A 23,456-nucleotide genomic window follows, 5' to 3' on the forward strand; every position below is an offset into this window, starting at 1 on the left:
GAACCTTTTAATGTTCTCTTGGGACGAACTTGCTCAGGGCCTATCACGGGTGCATACTTCTCGATTTGTTCGCCTCGCTAAGAAAGACACTCTTGGCGAGTTGTGATATGCTATAGCGAAGATCTTCAGTTCAAAGCGCCGAGGGCCTTACAACGCCATATGTAGGTAGGCTTATGGGTCATGGAGGAAGATTTGGGAGCCCAAACCTTCTGTCAAATCCAAATGTCTTAGCAACTTTCAGGTTACCCAAAGGAGAGAACGGAATTGTACCCGGTGGGCTCTCGAGAGGTCATCTGCTCATTCATCTGAATTCAAATGGGACACATCCGGTAGAGCCTTTGTCAGCCACCCTAGATATACCATATGTAATTTGCGCTACCGGTAGGCACACATATGTTTAGTCATTGCCCTGGCTTCACAATTCACATCGGAAGGACTGTGCAATAATCCAATGACCGGGCTCCACAAAGAAACGCATGATTGAACCCACTTGGGAAAGTTACCTACATAGTCTGCGTTGTCATATTTCGGGTCTTGATCACCTCTCATAAAAGGCACAGACATGTAAGATCGTGATATCCTGTATCGGTTCGCCCACAGGGAAAGAGCTAAGCAGACGTCTTCGTCGATCCCAAAGTCGGGAGGACGAGGTTCGGGAAATTAACCCCATTCGGCCTTAACTCCGATGTCCGACGGGGCTTAAGTCCGAGTAGATCGGCGGCTCAAAATAAGTTCAGGGCCCACCCAAGTCCCCGGTTACTTACAAAAGGTGTCTTCTCTTCGTACCTCTTCTTCCATCCTCAACTGCGCTATGTTTCGCTCGCTGGTAGCAATCGCTACTGGGCGCAAGAAATACATCTTTCCCGAAGTCGATCCGAAAGTTGACGGGGCTAACTGCCGAGACGACTGCAATGACTGCACTGTGAAGTGCCCTAACAATGTCAAAATCGACACTACTCTTCCGATGTATGGATTCATCAAGGAGTTCCACGCGCACGTCCTTGTTGCAACCGGAAAGACGGATTGGGCTCCCAAGATCGAACAGGAAGAAGGGAGCTTGATGGAAGCCTTTAAATCGGAGGGCAAGTCCAAGCACGGGGTTTGTTTACTTGACTTAGCAGCAGCGATGTGAGAACATGCTAATTTTGTAAAAAGCGCATCATGATTTCGGCTTCAAACCTCAATGGGCCCAACGGAGAAGTGCCTGGGGGCTCCAAGACCACAATTCTGTTGCTGCCATCCTTCACTTTCGTGGACGAGGTTGCTTACTCGGATGTCAAGCATGTCGTCGAGAAATTCATTGATGTGCCACTGGGAAGTCCATCCCAGCCCGTTACTGATTCGCGATTGACTTCGCGCCCGTGTCCCCATGACTATGTCATTCTGTTGTGCTCCCACAAGCGCCGCGATGCTCGCTGCGGAATCACTGCTCCCTTGATCAAGAAGGAAATGGAGCGTCACTTGCGCAAGAGGAACCTCTATCGGGATATGGACGATGACCGACCTGGCGGCGTGGGCATTTACTTTGTCTCTCACGTTGGAGGACACAAGTTTTCTGCGAACGTGCTCGTCTATCGCAAGAAAGAACAGCAGATGATCTGGCTGGCGAGGGTCAAGCCAGAGCACTGTGAAGGGATTGTGAACTACACCGTCCTGGAAGGAAAGGTTGTTCACCCGGAGTGGCAGCTGCGAGGTGGATTCGACAGAGCTAAGCGATTGACGAGCTGGTGATTTCAAGTCTAACAGAGACTTTCTTTCTCTGGTGTCTCTAGACTCTGGGTTTCATGGCTTGCGTTTCAATGTACTTTACAATACCCCCTGATGCGGAGCGGTCATTTTTTTTCAGTTTCTCGTTTTACTCCTATGTCGCGATGCTATCATCACAGCCATAGCTTATCAGGGATCATTCAATATCAAGCTCTTCTTGGCGCAGCTGGTACTCCGTAGGTCTCTTGTATTGGTGTAAATGACATCAGACTAGCCGTCGACGTAAATGAACACAGGCTACCTCGAAGAGTTATGAATGCAAGAACCCAGATTCCTTCCACGCCTGAATATACTTCCTAACTAAGGACTCATCAATCGAACCCAATCCCCTAAATGTCTCAGAATGCTCTTTGGTATGGGCTGTGTCGAGTATCACGCCACCGCAGGCCATGCGCACAAAATCCATCTCGAAGAAGTCCGCCAGCCTCGCCGCAGGATTTTCGGAGGCCATCAAGCTGGGTGGGAATTGACGCACGCTATGAAGCCATTCTTCGTATGGAATTATACTAGTCGGGGGGATATTCAGTGCTTTTGAAATAATGACGGCCATTTCGGGCCACGGCTGTCGCACTGGATTCTCGATGTGGTAGATAGGGTACACAGGCTGATCTCCTAGGAGTAGATCTCGTAAAGTGGCAGCCACATCATTAACGGGACACCAGGACAGAACCTAAGGAAATGTTAGACTAAAGCTTAGGGGGAGTGAAGGAGTTGAATAGACATACTCCATCGAGAGCTGGGAACACCCCGAGCGTGTGAGACGACTTGATTAAATGCACGAGGTGCTCCACGGGATTCCAGTTGCCATTCACTTTAGATCCCGAGATCTGTCCTACTCTCACGGAACTCGTGCGAAAGGACTCAGGATACCGGTGCAGAGACTTGTCGAGCATATGCTCACAGACAAGCTTGGCATCGGCATATCCCATCGGCAACGCCGACTCGACGGTGACTCTTTGCTCCGGGACTCTTGCCTGACCACTTAGGAACGGGTGACATCCGACGACCGCGACGGAGGAAATAAACTGGAATCCGACTTTTCGCCCCTCCGACGCGCAGGCACGAGACAGATCAATCAGATTGCGCATGGCCTTAAATTTGGGTTCAAATCCACGCACCGGACGCGTCATGCTCATAGCCCACGCATTATGGACAATATCAGTTACGTTCTTGACAAGATACTGGTATTTCTGGGGACAGAGACCAAGGGTGGGCGCTGACGAGTCAGTTTCTATGACATCCAATTTCGAAATGTTTTCATCGAGGAGACCCCACAATTCCAAAGCCTCAAGCTGTCGTGCGGCTGCGTCTGAATCGCGTCCCCTGTTCAGGCAGATTACTCTTCGCACATCGGGCAGCTCGGCCAGGTGGGCGACGATGTGAGAACCCAAACACCCCGTGGCACCTGTGACTAGTACACAACGGCGCGTACTTTTACCAATGGGAGGCAAACTCGGGGCCACAAAGCCATCGATGTGTTTGTGAACCAACGAGTCGATTACTATTTGACGGGCAGAGAAGTCAGCCGGGGTCTTCAAAGGTGGAAGGGAAAACTCGGATACCCGGCTGTGTTTCTCAGGCGAGGCAAGGGCTATGATAAGCCGTTGAATGGAATTTTCAGGCAAATCGCCATCGGTCCACTCAACTTTCCCATATCCGCTGCCGTGTAGGGTCTTTTCCCAAATCTCTGGCTGAACAAGCGCGTGATGACGACCATCATTGAATAGCCACCACCCTTCAACCAGCCCAAAGACCGAATCAACCCAAGGTAGTGGCTCGGTCATTTCCAGTAGGGTAAGGAAGCCGTCTGGACGAAGCATTTTATGAATATTTTTGGTGGTTTTTGCCAGATTGTGCGTGGCATGGACACAATTCGTTGCTAGCACAATATGCTGACTTTCCAGAAGTTTACCAGGGGCTTCCTTTTCAATGTCCACCACCTCAAACCGCATCCATGGGTACTCTTTGAAGCGCTTCCGAAGTCCAGCAACTAGCGAAGGTGAGATATCACTGGCCGTGTAGCTCACAGGGATACCCGACCGCGCAAGAAGCGGCAATAGTGCCGCCGTCGTGCCGCCTGTGCCTGCACCCAATTCTAAGATATGGAGAGGTTCCTCGCAGTGCGCTGGGACTTGAGCCATAAATTGCTCCCAGAAAAGCTGCAGTTGTCGCAGCCAAGCCATATTGATGGGGGACTTCCCGTACATACCCGCTGCCAGCTCTCGTCCCTCAGGAGAGCCGAACAGCAAATGTATACCCTCCAACTTCCCGGTCAAGCAATCTGCTAGCTTGGTACCCGTCAGACTGGTGAGCATATGATCATAGTAATGCTCGGGATATTCATGCAGGAGCTCTTGCAGCAACTTGGAGGCGGGTTTAGATGGGACCGGAATAGTTGTCCGAGTCATTGTGGAGCATTGAACACTCACAAGACGGGCCTTTTCCAACAAGTCTCGAAAGACAGCCATGACCTTGTCATGTTTTGGGAGGTGAGGGATTTGGGGGATTGTCTCCCCGGGCAGCGCAGAGCGAAGCGAGCATCCCATTTGGTCCAGGGCATCCAAGATATATACAACAACCAACTCCGTTAGTTTCGGCTGGACGTGGTGGCAATATCCAGAGAGCTGATTCTCTTCGATGAATTGGTCGCTGAGTAATTTTGTCTCTGTGAAGATATCGGTGATGCGGCGGGCCGAGAGTTGAATTTCCCCTGTCTTATAAATCCCAGGGATGTCGCCATTAACATCTCCTCCTGGGGTAGCGATGGAGTCACTGACCGAGGATGTCATAACAAGCTCATCACTACGGTCTCCATCTATCCCCGGGGAGGAGTCAGAGCTTGCTGTTATTCCCTTGCTAGTTCGAATAGTATTAACCAGACTCCGAACATCTGTCATGTCCATGAGCTCCTCGAGCTCAAACTTGGTTTCAAACTTTTTCTCAACTTCCCGAGCCACCTCCATGGCTAGGAGAGAATCAATGCCCAGCTCGACGAGGTCGGAATGAAGTTGTATCTCATCCGCATCAAGCCCCAACAAGTTCATCAACAAACTCCGAACACCACCGAGAATGTCAGGGTCTTCCTCTTTTTTTGTGATGGCCTTCTGGCTGTCGGGCTCAGTGATGCTAGTTGGCGGAGTGGTTATGAAAACATGGGCTGGGGGGATCCTTTTGGCAAAGGGTTCGGCTAAGGGCGTGCCTGGTCTGACCGCTGCAGCGATGACTGCCTGCTGCGCAGGTTGAGCCTCAGTCAATTTGGTTAGGAGTCGGGACATGCCGGAAATCGATACTTCAACAAATTGAAGACCCAAGACTACCCATACTAGTTTACCGCTGTCAGCATCGAAGGCAAATATATCGCTCAAATACCCCTTTGGCGATCTCTGGTGGCGCGCATATACGTCCCATCGCTCTGGTCTTACATCAATTGGGAAGCTGGGTGAACGCATCCACATATCAGACCGATTAGACAGATACATTTTGCCGTCATCGCAGTCCGTCATGCAATTCAAGAAGACTCCAGCCACTTGACAGAAGCTGTCACCCAGACCAACGCTGAGAAGGGTTTGTGGCGGATCTTGCTTCAGTATGCGTCCCGCAGACTCGTTTCCAGCGGAGACAAGCTTCTGCAGCCCCTTGTAGCTATTGGCTTTATAGTCTACCACTGGGGCAAACATCCTATAGATGTTCCGACTACCCTTGATGACTTGGTCAGACTCTTCCCCGTCGAGCAAACCGAGAGCCCGCTTGTGATCAACCAGCCGCTCATAGGTATCAAAGATCCGACTAATATCCTCAGACGACTGGAATGTTATGCGGCCTGAGACATGCTGTATAGTCTCCAGGGCCTCGCGCTCTGTGCTGGTAATACGGAAATACCAGGTCAGCGGGTTGTTATCACCCCTCTCTGCATCGAGCCAGACCTGTTTTGACCCATCCAGACAAAGGGGGGACTCGCTCTCCATGCCTTCAAGAGTAGGAAGTAAACTTAGGTCCTCAACCAGACTTGCCAGCGCATCACGGGCTATGACCTGCTGAACCATACTGGGGCAAATTGCGGCTGTTTGTGCAATGAAATGGGCCCCAACATGAGTCTGGAATTCTTCTGATTCGGTGTAAATCTGGAAACGCGCATGCATCTTGGCAGAGTCTTGAAAGCCAATGAACGACCACATAGTGGTGCGTGTCTCGGGTGCCTGCATGACCAACTCGATTTGCTTTACCTCCGGTTTCCGACGATCTAGCCAATGTCTGGACCTGACAAACTGATATGGTGGAAGCAAAAGGATGGGGTAGTTGACTGCAGGTTCGACATGCTCCCAGAAGGAGATATTGAGCCCCGCCTTCCACAGGTTGATTGTCGCATCAGTGATGTTCTGAACAGCCCCTGAGCTTGTGATGTTGATAGACTGGAAGATCATGCCGTTAGACTTGATGGATTTGTGTGCAAGCGCTGTTACTCCTGAGCCCGAGCCTGCCTCGAGCCAGATGCTCGAAGGGTATTTCTCAGCAAGCCTTTCTACTGCGTTTCCAAAGTAGACTGGGTCTCGCATATGAGAAGCAAATGCTGTGAACACTGGGGGTCCGCTAGCAGTCTCTTGAGTTGCTCGCTCATGGTGAAGAACTGGTTTCCGGAATATCACATATTCTCCCAGCTTCTCAAGTTCAGGAATCAGATCATCCACTAGGGAGGAGTGGAAAGCATGGGTAGTCTCAAGATCCTTTGTCTTGATGTTAGAAAAGGCGGGAGTGGCAATTATTGTCTGTTTGATACGCTCCATTGCAAAGGATGTGCCAGACAAGGTGAAGTTGCGAGGGCCGTTGTAGCAGGCGATATTGACAGGGACTGGCGAGGCAGCGTTCGCCAACTTCAACAGCCCTTGCACATCCTCCAAATTGCCTTCAACGGCTACCATGCGTCCTTTCTCTGTGCCCCACTTCGCTTCAATGACACGCGCTCGCTCCGAGATTATCCTCAATGCATGTTCGAGCGAAAGCACGCCAGAGACACACATTGCCGTGAGCTCACCGAGACTGTGACCTACTAGCGCTGAGACCTGCACGCCACTATCAATCCAACTTCTCGCGCAGGAGTACTGTAGAGCAAATTTCATGGTTTGCAGTTCTACAATACTCTTTCTCGGGGTCCGTTCAAAGATTGCGGGTACCATTCCTCCCAGCCCTAAAGATAGGCAGATATGGTGACATCGGTCAAGATGACCGCGCAACAGTGGGAAAGAGTCGTATGCTTCTCGATCGAGACCGACAAAATTGGATCGTTGGCCGCCAAATGTGAGAATCACTGGCCTTGATGCCATTCTCCTAGCCGTCGATATCAACTCACCATGCCCGTCTGCAAAAGCGCCAAGTTTTGCTTCAAGGTCATCAATTGAGGAACAGCTAAATATAAGCGCCTCTCCCAGCGAGCGGTTCGACTGCCGAGATAGTTGAAAGGATACATTAGGGATCGAGAAGCAAGGGACGTTCTTCTTTCTGGATCGAAGGAATCGGGACATCTTCCCTGCATATGATCGCAATGATTGATTGTCGAAACCTGAAAACCAGAATGGCCGCTTGTATGCGATAGAGGCTTCCAAATCTGCATCTTCGCACGTTGCTTGGTTCGGCTGGGTAATTATCAGTGATGCATTTGAGCCTGAGGCGCCGTAATTGTTGAGAAGGGCTGCACGAAATTCCACTTGCCATGGCTTGAGACTTTTGGAAATATCAATGTTGTCCGATGGTAGAGCCTTCAATTTCGGATTCAGCGTACGGAAACCAGGTTGTGGGGGAATAAAGCCGTGTTGAATCATCAACAACACCTTTATCAGTGCAGCGATGCCAGAGCCACACTCCAGGTGGCCAATAAGACCCTTAACGGATCCCAAATTTAGCGGTTGCGCTCGGCCAGGGCCACCCAATGTTTTGCGGATACTATCATATTCCGCTTTATCGCCAACTTGTGTCCCTGTGCCATGCGCCTCGACTACTGTGATTTGCTTTGGATCCAGCCTCGCCTTTCGGAGCACACTGCTGAAGACTTTGCTGAGAGATAATACACTCGGAGCAGTGATTGCAGAGCAATTTTCGTTTTGGTTCACACTAGATCCCCTGATAACACCCAAAACCTGGTCGCCCTCTTCAAGAGCAATTGACAATTCTTTCAGGAAGACGGCGCCCGCACCTTCTCCTCTGCAATAGCCATCTGCGGCTGCATCAAATGGCTTGCATTGCCCGGTGGGGCTGAGGAAGGATGCACCGCCTAGGTTCTGATACCATTCGGGGCTCGTCATGATACTAACGCCCCCGGCAAGGGAGGCAACACACTCGCCGCTCAGAATTGCAGTACATGCGTGGTGGACTGCCAGGGCGGAGGAAGAGCAGGCCGTATCGATCGTCACGCCCGGTCCACTCCAACCGAAGAAGTGGCTGATTTTTCCGGCAGCGAAGGATTTGAGATTTCCTGTCGCGGTGTATGCCGTGGGTTCATAGCACGCGACATTATTCTCATAGTCTGTGACTCCAATTCCAACGTAGCATCCAACATTTCGACTTGCCCTCCGCTTGTTGAAATATCCAGATTGTTGCACAGCCTGGTAGGCAACCTGCAGCATCAGCCGGTGTTGAGGGTCTGTCGATACAACCTCCCTCGGACTATTTTGAAAGAATTTATGATCAAACATATCACAATCTTGGACAAAGTTTCCATACCACTTTTTCCCAGGTTTGCTATCTCTCCAGGCCGCGTGCTCGAAGTTCACTCTGTCCACGGAGACCTCGCGTGCCTGCGATTCTCCCGCGCAGATAGTCTGCCAAAACTCATCTAGATCTCTGCCGCCAGGGAAGTGGCAAGCCATACCGACTACAGCAATCGAGTAGTCTGGGACAGGGTCTAGTAGAGCGTACATCGGGGCAGGGCAAATATTTGCCTGTATGTCGAGATCGGCTGCAGATGACAAGTTAGGACCGAGCTTGCGGAGGAACCACTGCGGTACGAAACGCTGGCTCCCAAAGGTCACAGCCAGGGAAGTTGAATCATGCAGTGTGTTGAATAGCTTGTGCCAATTGGCCTGCTCTGTCAGCATTGCACAAGTGGCCATCTGGTGAAGTCTATCGTTGTCGCAGAATCGAGAGCCATTGGCTTCTCGTGTCTTGAAGGCGAGCTGCGAGCTGGCCGGAAAATGGAAAGTCGACTCTGAGTCAAATAAATTCAAAAGAGCTGTCGCATGTTCCTTGCGCCGCGCACAGTGGAAGGGTCCACGAAGTGTTGTCTTTGTGAAAATGAAACCGGAATTCTTCAATGCCTCTTGAATTCTATCCGTGTCTTTCTTCAGAATAGTGAGGGTGGCCAGGCGGGCCTCGGAAATGACAGAGATATAAGCCTGAATCATCAAGTCAGCCATTAATATTCATTCGCTTTTGGCATTAGCAATCGACATACCCCGGGAAAATGCTCCACAATACTAGTCAACTCCATCTCCCCTGTCTGGGTCGTCCAACCAACAGCAAGCGACTGCCATTTATCGCCATCTTCAATTTCCGAGTCTCCGGCATCGACTAAGGCGCCGATCGCCATCGCCATTCGGATGGCAGTCGCTCCATATTTTTCGAGTTCTGCAAGACTTCCCGAGCTAGCAACAGCAGCACTGCTCAACAGCCCAGTGCACAAACCCGCTGTCTCGGTGGGAATCTTCAATACCCCCTTCAAAGCATCCTCTCGCATGATCTTTGGGTTGATTTGTTCGACGAACTTGGTATATTGCACCAATTGAGTTATGACGACCAACGGAGTGACCAAAACATTGGGCATTGGAAATATGTTCGGAGGCAATACACCCCTTCTCATCCATTCGCCCAGTATCTGCAGGTACTTCGAACCCTGGAAAGCCTGGAGTTCAGGATGAGCAGTAGCGATTGTCGACCACTCTGGTTTTAAGTTTGTCAGAAGATCTATCATCCATTGAAAACGCGGTGATTCGAGCAGGGCTGTTCGAAGATCGTCCAATTGTTCGCCACTGATATCTGGATCCTGGGGCCCAAAAATGAGGGTAAGCGTGGTGGATTTCAGATCGGCCATTTTGGAGGACTGATAGCTTGGTGAATGAAATCACTGGTTAAAACTGGAGGAATCCAAAACGAGAAATGTTGAATACTGTCCGGGAATATGTTGAAGTAGTACCTTTCTTTGTACCTTCTGCATGTACTCTATTTGGGGACTAGCATCTAAATATATGAACATTTTAGGCAACTTCTCTCTGAACAATAGAATGATTTGAAGCTGTGTGTGCCTCCTCGATCCGCATCTAAGGGCTTTAAAAACTCCGATTAGGCTGACGCTCACCAAATACTATTTTACTCACTGGTGAGGGAGGATCTGACAGACGCATAAGATTGGCTCCTCGGCCGCACTCCTAGGTCGGACCATGATGTTAACCAATGGTCTTCGCGATAAATGTCATGGTACAAAATATATACTTCTTGTGTTCCCGGTGCTGATTCTTTCTGTTTAATCATTTAATGATTAGTCTCCCAAAGGGTTTGTCTCAAATGATGTGACGCACTGGAGAGAGTTCAGCCATAGAAACGAGTGTAAGCGAGAAATCAAAACTCCGGCTCTCACTGACGGTAGGTGCTATTGTTGAATGTATCAATGGCGATTAGCTAAACTAGTATTAGTAAAAAGCAAGTTGAGCCTGTTGCTTGCTTTGTTTAGGTAGGGCACAGGTGGGCAATACCTCGGCCCGGGTAGTGGTCCGCAGTGTCTACTGGGGGGTTGCAATCTTCGAGGCTTTAGCTAGGGCATGAAACATGATATCGGAGGGAAACTGACCTAAACAATGCGGGGAGAGAGAGGAGCTTTACCTTTGCTTCGGCAGTTTCATGGGTCGGGGAGTTCTAATACTCCAGAAACGGTCTTCCAATATCCCCCATTCTATGGCCTAATTGCTGACATGGAGAAATCCCGGGAAATAACCGCCCGTATAAGCATCTATATGCAATTGCTTCAAGTTAAGTTGTTGGAATTGCCATTGTAGGACCTAACATCATTCATACCTAGCTCTTAGCAGAGAGATCACCTATACTGAAGATGGATGACATCAGAAGTACTCAGATATAGAGCTATCTATTTGACGACCACAAGTTTGTTGAATCAAACTATACTAGACTTAAGCAGAAGAACGAAATGGATCTCAACATCCAGCCTTCGTCGCAACATTGTCCACCCATGTCTCTACTGTAATTGGTTCTCTTCCCAAGAGCCATCTCAGCACATTTGGGCTCCCCTTCAGCCCACGCCGATTGTAAAACATAATCAAATGCTCAACAGCATCTCGAACGAGGTCCCCACGTAGATCACCAGGACTTGAGCGACCGAGTCCAATTTCCCCTTCCCCCTTCTCAGGTCCACCATATAGGGTGCTGATAAGTTTAGTGACCCCTGTATCAAAAGAAGGCGTTTTCAATTCAATAGACTTCCCAATTCGCTTCTCGATGATCTTGATGATATCTGTCTCTGAGATGGGCAGAGTCGATACAAGTGGATACTCAGCTAGGTAGTGGGATTCACGCTCATTGAGAACCTTTGCCGACGCAGCAGCAAGATCGTCAAGAGCAATTACGCTATTTGGTTGCTCGGGCTTCCACCATTTTTCCAGGATAGGTTGCTCTTGCGAAGCGAGGGATGCAACGGGGTAGGCATCGAGAAACTGTCAGTTTTCTTAGTAAGAAACATTGAATCAATAACATCATGAACTCTCACATTTCCCGGCTTCAGTATTGTCCAACAGTCTAGTGGACTGAGCAACAGTCGCTCTTCGACATAGCTCTTCGAGTCATGCTGGAGTAGACCACGATGTTGAGTTCCCAGAACGCTGGACAAAACGAAGTGCTTGAAGGTATTTCCTTCGCGACACGACTCTGCGACAGCCGCATCGATGAGATTAAATCCAATCTCTTTTTCGCGAGAGTGCAAGCTAGGCAGAATGGCATTGACGGCCACCGCACCATGTAGCAGCCCACGACAGTCGGATAGCGACTGGAGGTCAGCTATCACGATTTCCGCCTCGGGGTAAGATATTTCCAGCTTCTTGGCCGAAGTAGCAGAGTGTGCGGCGAGTCGGAGTCGAAATTTCCCTTGCTTGTATAAGAGAGGAATCAAGCGACTGGATTGTTTGCCGCTGGGGCAAGTGATGACCAGAATTTCGCTCATATTGGCCCTGTATGCATCACTCAAACGGTAATCAGTGACAGCCCTTCGGGTAATATATCACGAGGCTTTAAATAATTTGATCCGGGGTTATTAATTCCATGCTCTCGGAGATACGTTTCTGTTCGAGTTACCCATCAGCATCCGTCAACCAGTCATATAGTCTGCCGGTATGCAGTAATTCTCCTTGTCAAACTAGACTGAACCCACAAGCAGATTCAAAAATGCCCTGCAAAATCATCGTTATCACAGGTAGATACAGCTCATGTAGTCAATATCGAATGCACCACTGACTGTCTATTAGGCGCGAACACAGGTCTTGGGCTGGAGACTGTCAAAGCGCTCTACCACTCTGATCGGAGATATCATATCCTGCTTGGCACTCGCAATGCTGAAAAGGGTCAGCTTGCCTGCCAGACTCTTGCCACCCTATCGTTACAGAATACCGTAGAGCCGTTCGTGGTAGATGTCGAGAGCGATGAATCCATCGATGCAGCTTTCAAACAAATCGCAGGCAAGTACGATCGGATTGACTGTCTGATCAATAATGTCGGTTCGTACCACGGAGTTGCCCAACTAAATCAAACCAAACTGACCTGATGCAGGCGCTTTGTTCGATTCCTGTATTGATCGAGGCATGACCACCCGCCAGGCATGGAACAGGTCCTGGGATGTTAATGTCACGGGTGCACACATGATGACAATCAGATTCCTTCCTCTCCTGCTCAAATCACAAGACCCGAGATTATTGTTTATTACGAGTGGCCTGTCCTCTCTGCATGAGGCTTCTGGTCCCAATGATTCAAATATTCCCTCCCGGTCAGCTGAATCACCCAAGATGCTCCCGTTTGTTGCCTATCGATCAGCAAAAGCAGGGCTTAATATGTTGATGGTGGAGTGGGCTAATAAGTTAAAGAACGACGGTGTGAAAGTGTGGGCGGTCTCTCCGGGCTTAATGGCGACCTCTCTTGGGGGGAACACCGATACATTGAAGAGGTTGGGGGCGCAAGATCCCAAAATAGGGGGCGAGACTATTCGTCGAGTTGTGGAGGGCAAGCGGGACGAAGAGGTTGGGAAGGTAGTGCGAGAATATTTGTCGCCAATCCAACCATGGTGATCGGGCGATTCAAAGAGTGCTTTGAAATGGTCCGGCTCTTGATGCATGTTTTCAATAGCGACGTATGAAGTGGATTCGGGAGAGTGAGAAGAAGTTGATGCAAAGCAAGTATCAGTTTTGGTATAATCAGCATCGAAGCGAACTGGAGTATTCTAGTTTTTCACTTTGAGTACCTTTCAAGAGACGATTTTCTACTCTAATCCTAGGCCATTCTCTCGAGGCTATTGGGGAAGAGAGAGAGGGAAAGAAGAAGAAGAAGAAGAAGAAGAAGAAGAAGAAGCAGAAGCTATAATTCTCAGAAGCTAGAAAAACTGGGGACTTTATAGTCCAGGAAGAACTAGCACACACGCTCAGTCTGTCTAACACCAGGATGGCTACGACTTGTTGTGGAGGGGTTGAGGGTTTGAGGCGATCACCAGAGGAACTTCATAGAAAATGAAAATCCTGCATGAGGCATTTATGATATCACGATAGGCAGCTGTCTTTCCTAAAATAGTTATTCATGGGCGTCGTACTTCGTGTTTATTTTGGAATCACATCGCTGGCCAATCATTTGGACTTCTCAAATGAGAAGAAGTCCTGTATTTGAAGGGCTAAACTCCCATAAAAGGCCACATTGTTCATTGACTTGAGAAAGTGACTATTACAAGCGCATTTTGCCTGATCCACCCATTTCACCCCATTTCACCCCCACTAGAGGCAGTATGGAAAACGAAACGTTTAAGACTATGAATACTCCGGTATCTATGAGAGGAGCCGGAGTTTACAATGAAAATTCACAATTCCAACGTCGTGCTTTGAGCACTTGTTTCAAACTTCTACCAGTCACGGTATCCCAGACTGGCTCCAATGTCACAATTGCCGACTACGGATGTTCAGAGGGCTCCAATTCGTAAGTTTCAATATTGATATTGATTGTTGCGATCTGCTGAGAATTTAGAATCATCTTCCTTGAAAGTTTAGTAGCTTGCTTGTCATCCTACTCAACCGCAACGATCATTTTCAATGACACCTGTTCCAATGACTTTAACAGTCTATGTTCAGCTATCTCCTCTAGCTCGCTCACAGCTAATACTCTCGAGGGACCCCGGGTTTTACCTCTGATGGCACCAAAAAGCTACTATGAGCAGGTCCTTCCAGCGGGCTCGGTAGACATAGGTGTCTCTACGAGCTCTCTAAACTGGCTCCCATGCTTGCAAGTCGCCCGCGAGACCCCATTGCCCGCGGAAGAGGTTTGCGCTGCGGCAATGAAAGATCTCACGTGCTTCCTTCAACATCGGCACGTGGAAGTGCGGCCCGGCGGAACTCTACTCTTGTGCCTCCCTATCGACGGGGAATTGAACTTCGATTCTCCTATCCAAGCACTCCGTGGCGCTATACAAGATGTTGCCGGTCGACCCACTGCTGCTGCATATCAGGAACCGGTATATTTCAGAAAGCGAGAGGATGTAGATACTATCCTCAAGGAGCTAGAGGCAGATTGGCAGATTGTCGATCTATTTGAGCAAGACGTTGTGCATCCCGCTTCGGCACGAGCTCAGTCACTCATTTCAGATACATGTACGAGTTTTGATCAAGATGTTCTTATTCCTTGCGCAAAGACATTATGTGACTGGACTCTCGCTATTGCGGCGAACTCTACTATCAATATAATCCGCCTCTTTGAAAGACGTGCCCGGAATCTCGACAATACAGAAGAAGAGGATACAGATCAACGGCTCTTGGACACACTTAGTGAAGCTTTGTTCAGACGGCTTCTTCGGATTGACTGGACTCGTCCTATTGGGTCCAGATATCTTTCCGTGAAGTTACAAAGGATCTAGCTCCAGAAAACAGGTGCGATTTACTTAATTGGAATTAATTTCTTGTTATGATAGCAAAACATGTAGGCAGAATCTTGTTCGAACTGTCTCAAGATAAACACTCTGGTTGTTCGATACCATACAGAAGGTATCGAGGAATGTCTATACCTTTTTTGAGTGTCAGAATCGCTCAGCTAGTTAGCCTTGCTAATTGTCACATATTTAAGAGCTCTACCTTTCATGACTACAGTTTGCTCCTGTCCTTGTGTTTGATACTAAATCTGTCATTTCAATTGAACTCATGATCTTATCAGAAGGGACATAGTCAATGTGAAACATCCTCAATGCCATAGGCTAGTGCCGTAAAAGTCCCATTGAATCGAATAGAAAAATTAATCTTGAGAGCTTCACTCAAGCCATTCCGTGCCCTTCGAGGGAAATAGCCTGGTTTCCAGGCCTGGTTCCGAAGACATTTGGTAGAACCGTCAATCTGAACAATGAAATCTTTCCTCCTGTGATGTAAAGAATGCCTGTCAATCCCTAGGAGGTCGAGGCCTGTAAAACCTGGGTTCTCACGGCAAATCGCACAGATGAACGAATTGTCAGGCGGCGGAAATTCCAGTCCAACACAGTATCGATGTTGCCATGCACGACATTTAATACAGCGTACACCCGACTCCTCTAACCCAGGACGCTTCCCACAGCAGGTTATGGAAAGGAACAGTTTTTGCATGGAAAGTTTCTCGAATTGGGGAATTGAGTTATAGTAGATTTGTTCCGCTTGGAATGAAGCTTGTGCTAGTGCCACTTTGTCCCTCGGCTCCGCGCTATGGAAAACACGCGACAGAGCTTCTAGTGACAAGGGGGAACCCCACGATTCTCTGTGGGCCAATGTCGGTTTCCAGCAATCGGTTGACAGAACTTGGGCTAACACGCGAAACCCTGGGGAACTTGCTGATCCCGAGGAGTTTGTTAGCAGTGGCATGATCTCGCTGCACTTAATATTGGTCCCTGAAATCTGTACAAAAGCCACATGACGGGGTGAGATGAGAATAGACCTGACTCCACGAGGTGTGCCACCAGAGTTATCGATGAATACTTTGACTCCAGCGACTGCCGCGTGAAATGCTTGAGGGGACTCAAGATCAGGTTGCAGCATAACAAAAAATCCATGAAACCAATACTGTTCTTCTTTTGGGAACTTCCAAACAGGATCTGGGAAATGAGACGTCGACAGTAATATGTCGATGACGGAAGAGGACACCTCAAAGTCCCACGAGGCAAGACGCAAGATCGCAATGGTTAATGCCTTGAATGCACAGCTTCCCCATCTCCAGGTGTTGACCCCATCAAACCAGGGCTGCCATTGACGGACAAAGTCCACGAAGAACTGTTGTTGGAGTTCCGTCATGACGGTAGGCAAGTTCGACGGCTCATTCCACGGTTCCAGCGTTTTCGAATCGAATTCTAGATTGGGATCTTCTGTGGAATCAAGAATCCGGAGGGCAGCATTTTGTCGCAAAGATTCAACAGAAATGCGGCAAGATTCACATATCTCGGAGAGGCTGGCTTCAAGTACGACCGGTGTCCGGATGCCATCAACGGTTGACCACATTGCAAGAGTGAAGGTGTCTGCGCCTTGATCAGCGGCATAGATGTATTCCAGATACTGAGAGAGTGGGTTTGGAAAAGGGACTTGGTTCCACCTGTCAAGATCAGAGCGTATGTCACGTACTCGTTTGACCATCTCCAATGTTTTGGCTGATTCGGGCGGGTCAACTAAATCTGGTCCTGGAGAGTAACGGTACCAGTAGCCTAGTTGCCCTCTTTAGTACCTTGCAATGAAGCCTCATGCGTTCCACCTACCGTTCACGCGCACGTGCCAAAATCCTACGGCCATCTTGGAGACTGTCTGATAGGGAACTGGGAAGATGATTTTCGATGGGACACCGATGACACGATGCGATAAATTTCGCAGATGTGGCAAGATCTGGTTGAGATGGTTCGCGAGCAGGACGTGCCACTAGTAGAAACTGGAGAACAGAGTATCTTGTTGCAAGGCTCAGAGCTTGACGCTAGGAGAGGCTCTGAGGAAATCTTGAGTTGGGGGCAAGAGAGGAAAGGAAAGAAGAAACTATTTACGGGGAGACAGCTTCAGTCTCAATATCAAACGGAGGCACATGACTCTAGAATCATCGCAATACTTCCTCTTTTTCGCAATTCCCATTTGCATTTCGATGTGACTCTGGCTGTGTCATAATACCTTTATCATATATTGAGCCTGACAATCCCAACGGTCCATCTGTCTCCCAGCCAAGTTTGTATCAAAAGTGTGAGAAGAAGATCACGGATCCACTGGACCGCCTTATAGGTCATACTCCAAGCACGACACCCTCTCTCCTTCTCGTAATCCTTGGAGGATGTCAAAGAGAGTCAGTCACAGTTGCTATTCCATTGGACTCCACCGTTCAGCTCTCGATAAACCTTCCAAGCGAGAATCACATACATCGATGTCAGACCCAGTATGCTAAGGTTACGCGCCCGAGCATTTTCCTGTGCGGAGCAGCATTTACAACCTTCATCGGCTGCATTCCATCCTTGAGGTTTGGGTGCGATCAGGGGACTTTGACTATTTTCAGCCCGAGAGGTGTGTGCTAGGCGACATTAGGGGCCTAGAACAGATGGGCCCCTCCACGTAACGCACTGGTTGGTGAGTCCTCGAATTGTAAACCTCCGAAAAAGCATTAGGATACTACCTAGGTAGGTAAGGCCATGTAAGGGACTATTATGATGCCTAACTCCCGAGGTTCCTTGCTGCGTTTTCTCCAACCGATTTGCCTACGTGCTGGTTTTCTCAATTCTAACCATCTCATCATCTCCCAACCCCCACCTCGCTTCCCAACGCCAACTTCCATCTCCTTGTCTCCCAACAATTGAGATCAAAGAGTAGAAAGAATCGAAATTTTAACGATTCCAAATCCAAAAAAAACCATGGCCAACTACATGTCCGTCCCTATCATCGAGGAGTTTGTCATGCGCCTTAGGGAGGGCGGGTCCAACTATTTAGACAACATGGGAGCAATGCTGTCTATCATTCTCACTTATTGCTTTCCCGCCACTCAAGGATTCGGTGTTTCTTCTAAGCAAAATGAGAACAACAATCCACAATTTGCCATCTCTCGTCTCCGGTTTGTCGCTCCGGGAGTTTGGAGTGGTTTCGTTGATCATACAGTGATCTTAGCCAAGAACCCAACGGATACCCAACAGCAAGTCTTGGAGCAGCTCATGGCCGCACTCGATAAATCCCGCCCTGAGAAGGGCCGGTGCTGGGCAATTCTGGCTATGGACATGCAACTTCGGTTCTATGAATACCACAACTACCTTGATAATGAGAACAGGCTCCGACTCTGGGCTCCACCTGGCGTCAAGCGCTCGAGTTTCGACATCGAGTACGATGACAATATGATCGACTGGGTGTTTACCCACATGAGACAACACAATGAGCCCCCGGCGCAATCTGCAATTCTTTGATTCTGCCTGACACCCTGGGAGAATCATTGTGAGACGTTTTGCTACATGCTTGCGAATTGATGTTGTGGTTGAAATAGATCATGTCTAGCAATGGATTTGAAATCGGGCTGCTTTTATCCGGGGATTCATCGGAGAGGCTGCTGCTGCATTTGACCGACTTTGTTTCTACGCTGTTATTTGTCTCCTACTTTTGCCTTATTTTTCAAAGTTGGTGGTAATTCTTATTGAGAGTATTTTCTCTGGTTGATCCAGTCCCCGAACCCTCTAGCTAGGAAAGTGCATCATTGAATTGCCACAAATTACATACTTTCCCAGCATTCGCTGCTTTATTTTTCTTGCTTTGTTTTTCTTGCTTCATTTCCCTTCATAAGAGGAGAAAATCTACCTAGAAAGGCCTACCGTGTAAGGCATCTATACTATATTTGGAATCCGGGGCATGGGCGCGCCGAGAGCTGATGAGCCTTATCGGCTTATCAGTTTCGTCATTCCCCTTCGCTGCAAACAGACCGAACACAAGAGAAGTGCAGACGAAATCCGTTATAAAGCAACATCTCTCAAGACCTAAGACCTCAGATATTTATACCTTTCCCTTACACAAACTTCCCAAAATGTCATCCACCAACAATATCGCCTTCACCGCTCCGATCAACCCACCAGGCGCGACACCCGTTCTCACGCCCGAACAAATTTGGAACGGTCTCCTCCTCAAGATCCGCTCTGCTGAGACATTCGTTGCTGGAGCAATCCAATCTACCAAAGTCATAAGTGACTCTGTCGATCCATCGACCGGGAACCCTGTCACCGTTCGCGAGGTCCTATTCCGCGAAACCCAGAAAACAGTACGAGAAACCGTGACGGCATTTGAGCCTTGCCGAGTGGACTTCGGGCAGGTGGATGGGAGCAAGATCAGTAACGTGATCAGCCAAGGAGCTGGCGGCGAGCTCTATATGACATATATCTTTGAGTGGCGGCACCCCGATGCATCAAAGGAAGAGCTGGCAGCGCTGTTCGAGAAAGAGAAGAAGATGAGCCAGATGGCCGTTGAGGGGACAATCAAGGCGTTGAGAAAATTGGTGGAGGAGAAGAAACTGTGATGCATATAGCAGCCGAAAAGCTGTATTTCACATGTTCTCATGGACCTGTACCCGGCCTTCGATTATTTCCTGGACAAACTGCGCCCCATAGACACCACACCTTTGGGATAGGGTGCTCTGGGCATAATGTCTTGCCAGGTCTTTGGTTCTGATAACCTTGTCCATCATGCTAGATGCAATCAAAGCAGTAGTAGACGAATCGAATCGTTTCCGACGAGAATGAAGCCCCCATACCCATGCCCCTGGATCTTCTCGCTCATAGAAAGCATAGTCCTGCTCCTCTTCAGACAGCTGATAACTGAAAATAACCCGTTTCTTGACACGGACTTGTCGAAGAATCCGAGCCCATTTCACTCGCGTCAGAGCGACCACATCAAGCTCCAGCTCTACCAGTCCCTCGCATTGTTGCAATAAACTCCAGCAACGGGCGATGCTATCCCACCCATTCCAAACCGGGTCCCGCCGCTGAGGGAAGATATCGAAATATTCTAGGCGGTCGTAAGCAGGAAGGGGCAAGAAGGATATCCGTCTCAGCCACGATCTCACTTGTGGACGAAGAGCAGTCAGGAACCCTATCAACAGACAAGGAAGCTCAAAAGCGAACCAGTTCTCTGTCCAAAAGATCGGGGCGGCGTCGTTCCAAAACCGCTTACTGGTCATCAGGATGGCTAGGTTCTTGCGCCGTGCGCATAGACACCGGAGATATCTCATGCAGGGAGTTCCGTCCGCGGCCCCGTTTAGGTCCCAGTAGCAATTGTCGCAGAGATAGGCGTTAGAATGAGGTCTTGCCCACTGGCTTCGTGCGGGGGAGGTGTAGATCGTGACTTGTGGCTTCTTCCACATGGATGGATGGCAATTTGCACATTGGGGCCCATCGCGGCCGTCATACATTGGACTTGGGCCTGGTCTCATATGGCAGAGTCGCATATTGCATGGGATTAAATGCATAATGTCAAATTTGCACGGCTGGACCAGGAGTTGGCGATAAATTATGTTTCTTATTTCTTGTGGTAGGGAGAAGAATCTAGTCTTGGTTAGAACTAGAAGCTCTGAGATGAAAGATCGCATACCTTCTATAAAGGGGAGTTGCTTTGGACTCCCCGAATTCTCCTGGCTCTGGTTGTTGTCTCTTCTGTGCCTTTGATCTTGCACGTTGGACCTCTTTTGGCACAGGATGTAACTCGCGGCGTCGAGTATACTGATAGCATTTAGGCTCTAGGCCAGGTTCTGTTGCTTTCGCCATGATTGTAGAATAAGATAACAAAAATATTTGTAATATTAGACATGAGACTTATCGTTTGATATATTGCCAAAAACAAGGCTGGAAGTGTAGGTTTGATCTTCATGACTCAGGAAATGGGTCAGCCCTGGAGCCTGGCGGGGACTCGATCGAGAGGATGAGGCTGACGCACGCCACAGTGTACAGCTGTATATAGATTTAATTTCCACATATTTTATTCCAGCCTGACTCATTACTCTTCAAGCTTCCAATCACAACGGTTCTCTAAGCTTGAGGGACCAACACCTTACCCTCCGACACGCTAACAGCACTGCCCGTCAGCACAACCTTTTGGATCTTCTTCTCGCCATCCAACTCCACCCCAACGCCAATATCACTACGACGACCCATCTCAACACCCTGCACAACATGATACTGAAGATGCTGGCCAGGCTTTCCCTCCGTAAGAGCCAGGTACGCCGCCAGTCCACTAGCTGCGCTGCCCGTAGCGGCATCTTCGATATTCCCCAGCATCATCCTAGATCGAATCACCTTCTGCTGCGTGACACTGTCCTCGATGTCCCGGACAATGAAATACACAACGACCAGTCCCGCTCTCCACCCCTCATCGAGGTAAACGGTCTCCGCCGCAGAAATCAGCTCACCGCCGGTGGCGGGCGTGAGAACAGCCAACGCCTCAAGCGAGGGAAGCTCAACAAATAACTGGCTCATTCCATTGACAATCGAAAAGAGAGGGAAAGTCACATCCAGCTGCGGGAAGAACGGAGCCAATGTCGGGTGCAGTCGCAACAGCTCCTTCAGGCTGAATTTGGCAGCATGGATACGCGTATTGTGCGCAATCTGGGCGGTAACATGATTCGTCGCGCGGTCCTGCAAGGATATGGGGATATCCCCGGACTTGGTGGTGAGGGTGGTGACGTTCGTATCGCTTGCGGGGTCGGTTGAAAGGCTTAGGAACCATGAGGCTGCACCGATGGTGGGGTGGCCTGCCCAGGGGATCTCGCAGTCTGTGGTGAAGATGTCGATGGTGCGCTTGCTTTTATCGCTGCCTACTGGGTGCACGAAGATAGTCTCGGACAGGTTGAATTCCAGTGCGATGGTTTGCTTCTGGTTCTGGGTTAGAGCGCTGGACTCGTCTTCCGGGAGGAAGACCACCGCTAGCGGGTTGCCGGAATAGGGTGTTGATGTGAAGACATCGAGAGTGACGAAGTTGAGTTGAGACATTCTGTTTTCTTCTGAGTTGGGTGGGGAGATATCGACAGGATAGCGAGTGGCTTTATATACTCTCCCCACTTTTTCGCTTTGACTCACAGATTTGTCCCGACCTATGGACTGGGGTGAGTTTATGATTACCAATTCCTAGACTATTTTTTGTTGTTCATGACGACTTGGCTGAACACGAGGTGAGTCACGGTTTGTTATGCATCGGACGTCGCCGTGATGAGCTTCTACATTCACGAAATGACCAAATCTTCCGGCATACCCCTCTGACGTCCCCGCGCCTTGACTCCCTCGATCAACGCTCGACTACAGCCAGGCTCATACTTCAATCCATCATCGGCAGAAGCTATCCTGCCCGTCCTCCACAACGCCCGATTCTCGGCCATTACTCCCTCTGGCGCACGCAAAATGCCAACCGCCACATCAACTATCCCTGGTCGCTCAGCACAGGTGTAGAACACCGTCGCACCACACGTCCCACAGAATGTACGTAGCACACCTTCACTAGACTTGTAACTTTTCGAAGACCCAATGATCCGATCACCCTGCAGAAGAAGGGATTTTAATACTTTTGCGGGCTGACTGTAAGCTCCATCTGGCCCTCGCGTGGCTCTGCCAGAGTCGATTGACCGGCGTTGGCCGCCCTAGTGGGACAGGGTTCCAGGTGGATTTGTATATCATCGGGAATCATTGACATCGTCTCTTTTATGAAGAAATTTCTTCGTCTACTATCAGTGTTTTTACAAGAATTCAGCAGATCAGTGCTACGGAGTCCCTGGGACCAGCCGTAAGGTCTATAGAGGGCACTTTGCCACAAAGGGTCGTGGGTCAACTTCCCGTCTAACAGGCCCTGTTTGTTCCTATCGTCGAATCAGTCTATGTACTTCTAGATCGTCACATTTAGCTACTCTTGAAGTTGTGAGCCAACTGTACAATAAAACCTCAAAAGATCCAGTAGAGACCCCCTCAATTTGTAGGTAGGAACCACAACACCCAAAAATAAATAAAACCCTCGACTTGCATAACAGCAATTAAAAATTAATCTGATACTCACAAACCGCAACATTGTGAACCTTTCATAACTGCCATTTCTCCAGGCGAGAACGCCAGTCCCTCTCGTCGGGTCCCTTAGCCAACATGTACGCGATGTAACGGGTGTCTGACCATTCAAGTTGATCACGGATTGGCCATCCCCTTCGGAACCCCGAAATGCGACTGGACTCATTAGTAAATATTCCCAATGTACAATCCTCCACGTACACATTGCCAGTGGACTGATCATAGATGATCTTCGAGATTCTAGACTCCTGCGGTTTGACACCGCAACGTAGCATCTCTCTATTTAATTATACTAGCGTTTTTTGTCTGCCATTTTGCATTTGCATAAACTGACTCAAAGGCAACACGAAACTTGGCACGGATATCCTCTCGTACCAGGGGATCCAAGCTCCAGAAAATTTCCCCTGTAAGAGGCTCC

At 49.1% G+C, this 23,456-nt stretch overlaps 11 protein-coding genes across 11 annotated transcripts; 5 read left to right on the plus strand and 6 right to left on the minus strand.

Annotated features, from left to right (window-relative positions):
* Nucleotides 1-811: 811 nt before the first annotated feature.
* On the plus strand, nt 812-1,731 carry N7457_003386 (sucrase/ferredoxin-like domain-containing protein; the record flags this gene model as incomplete). Its single annotated transcript, XM_057174431.1, has 2 exons — nt 812-1,099; nt 1,156-1,731. The coding sequence occupies 2 exons, from the start codon at nt 812-814 to the stop codon at nt 1,729-1,731; spliced, it is 864 nt and encodes a 287-aa protein (XP_057034582.1).
* Nucleotides 1,732-2,017: 286 nt separating this feature from the next.
* N7457_003387 (putative polyketide synthase) lies at nt 2,018-9,844 on the minus strand (the record flags this gene model as incomplete). The annotated part of the gene is made up of 3 exons (XM_057174432.1): nt 2,018-2,437; nt 2,493-9,149; nt 9,209-9,844. The coding sequence occupies 3 exons, from the start codon at nt 9,842-9,844 to the stop codon at nt 2,018-2,020; spliced, it is 7,713 nt and encodes a 2,570-aa protein (XP_057034583.1).
* A 1,114-nt stretch (nt 9,845-10,958) lies between these two features.
* On the minus strand, nt 10,959-11,977 carry N7457_003388 (SDR family oxidoreductase; the record flags this gene model as incomplete). The annotated part of the gene is made up of 2 exons (XM_057174433.1): nt 10,959-11,474; nt 11,528-11,977. 2 exons carry the CDS (start codon nt 11,975-11,977, stop codon nt 10,959-10,961), a joined length of 966 nt encoding a protein of 321 aa, XP_057034584.1.
* A 221-nt stretch (nt 11,978-12,198) lies between these two features.
* Nucleotides 12,199-13,091, plus strand: N7457_003389 (uncharacterized protein; the record flags this gene model as incomplete). The annotated part of the gene is made up of 3 exons (XM_057174434.1): nt 12,199-12,226; nt 12,279-12,527; nt 12,580-13,091. The coding sequence occupies 3 exons, from the start codon at nt 12,199-12,201 to the stop codon at nt 13,089-13,091; spliced, it is 789 nt and encodes a 262-aa protein (XP_057034585.1).
* Nucleotides 13,092-13,795: 704 nt separating this feature from the next.
* Nucleotides 13,796-14,914, plus strand: N7457_003390 (S-adenosyl-L-methionine-dependent methyltransferase; the record flags this gene model as incomplete). Its single annotated transcript, XM_057174435.1, has 2 exons — nt 13,796-13,983; nt 14,149-14,914. The coding sequence occupies 2 exons, from the start codon at nt 13,796-13,798 to the stop codon at nt 14,912-14,914; spliced, it is 954 nt and encodes a 317-aa protein (XP_057034586.1).
* A 304-nt stretch (nt 14,915-15,218) lies between these two features.
* On the minus strand, nt 15,219-16,640 carry N7457_003391 (PHD finger domain-containing protein; the record flags this gene model as incomplete). Its single annotated transcript, XM_057174436.1, has 1 exon — nt 15,219-16,640. One exon carries the CDS (start codon nt 16,638-16,640, stop codon nt 15,219-15,221), a length of 1,422 nt encoding a protein of 473 aa, XP_057034587.1.
* Nucleotides 16,641-17,884: 1,244 nt separating this feature from the next.
* N7457_003392 (uncharacterized protein) lies at nt 17,885-18,424 on the plus strand (the record flags this gene model as incomplete). Its single annotated transcript, XM_057174437.1, has 1 exon — nt 17,885-18,424. The coding sequence occupies one exon, from the start codon at nt 17,885-17,887 to the stop codon at nt 18,422-18,424; it is 540 nt and encodes a 179-aa protein (XP_057034588.1).
* A 608-nt stretch (nt 18,425-19,032) lies between these two features.
* N7457_003393 (SRPBCC family protein) lies at nt 19,033-19,518 on the plus strand (the record flags this gene model as incomplete). The annotated part of the gene is made up of 1 exon (XM_057174438.1): nt 19,033-19,518. The coding sequence occupies one exon, from the start codon at nt 19,033-19,035 to the stop codon at nt 19,516-19,518; it is 486 nt and encodes a 161-aa protein (XP_057034589.1).
* A 27-nt stretch (nt 19,519-19,545) lies between these two features.
* On the minus strand, nt 19,546-20,409 carry N7457_003394 (uncharacterized protein; the record flags this gene model as incomplete). Its single annotated transcript, XM_057174439.1, has 1 exon — nt 19,546-20,409. The coding sequence occupies one exon, from the start codon at nt 20,407-20,409 to the stop codon at nt 19,546-19,548; it is 864 nt and encodes a 287-aa protein (XP_057034590.1).
* Nucleotides 20,410-21,022: 613 nt separating this feature from the next.
* Nucleotides 21,023-21,982, minus strand: N7457_003395 (PhzF family phenazine biosynthesis protein; the record flags this gene model as incomplete). Its single annotated transcript, XM_057174440.1, has 1 exon — nt 21,023-21,982. The coding sequence occupies one exon, from the start codon at nt 21,980-21,982 to the stop codon at nt 21,023-21,025; it is 960 nt and encodes a 319-aa protein (XP_057034591.1).
* A 230-nt stretch (nt 21,983-22,212) lies between these two features.
* Nucleotides 22,213-22,676, minus strand: N7457_003396 (uncharacterized protein; the record flags this gene model as incomplete). Its single annotated transcript, XM_057174441.1, has 2 exons — nt 22,213-22,524; nt 22,563-22,676. 2 exons carry the CDS (start codon nt 22,674-22,676, stop codon nt 22,213-22,215), a joined length of 426 nt encoding a protein of 141 aa, XP_057034592.1.
* Between the last annotated feature and the right edge of the window lie 780 nt (nt 22,677-23,456).

Source organism: Penicillium paradoxum (genome assembly GCF_028828445.1).
Source record: "Penicillium paradoxum strain IBT 22861 chromosome Unknown utg000003l_segment0_segment0, whole genome shotgun sequence".
Lineage (NCBI taxonomy): Eukaryota > Fungi > Ascomycota > Eurotiomycetes > Eurotiales > Aspergillaceae > Penicillium > Penicillium paradoxum.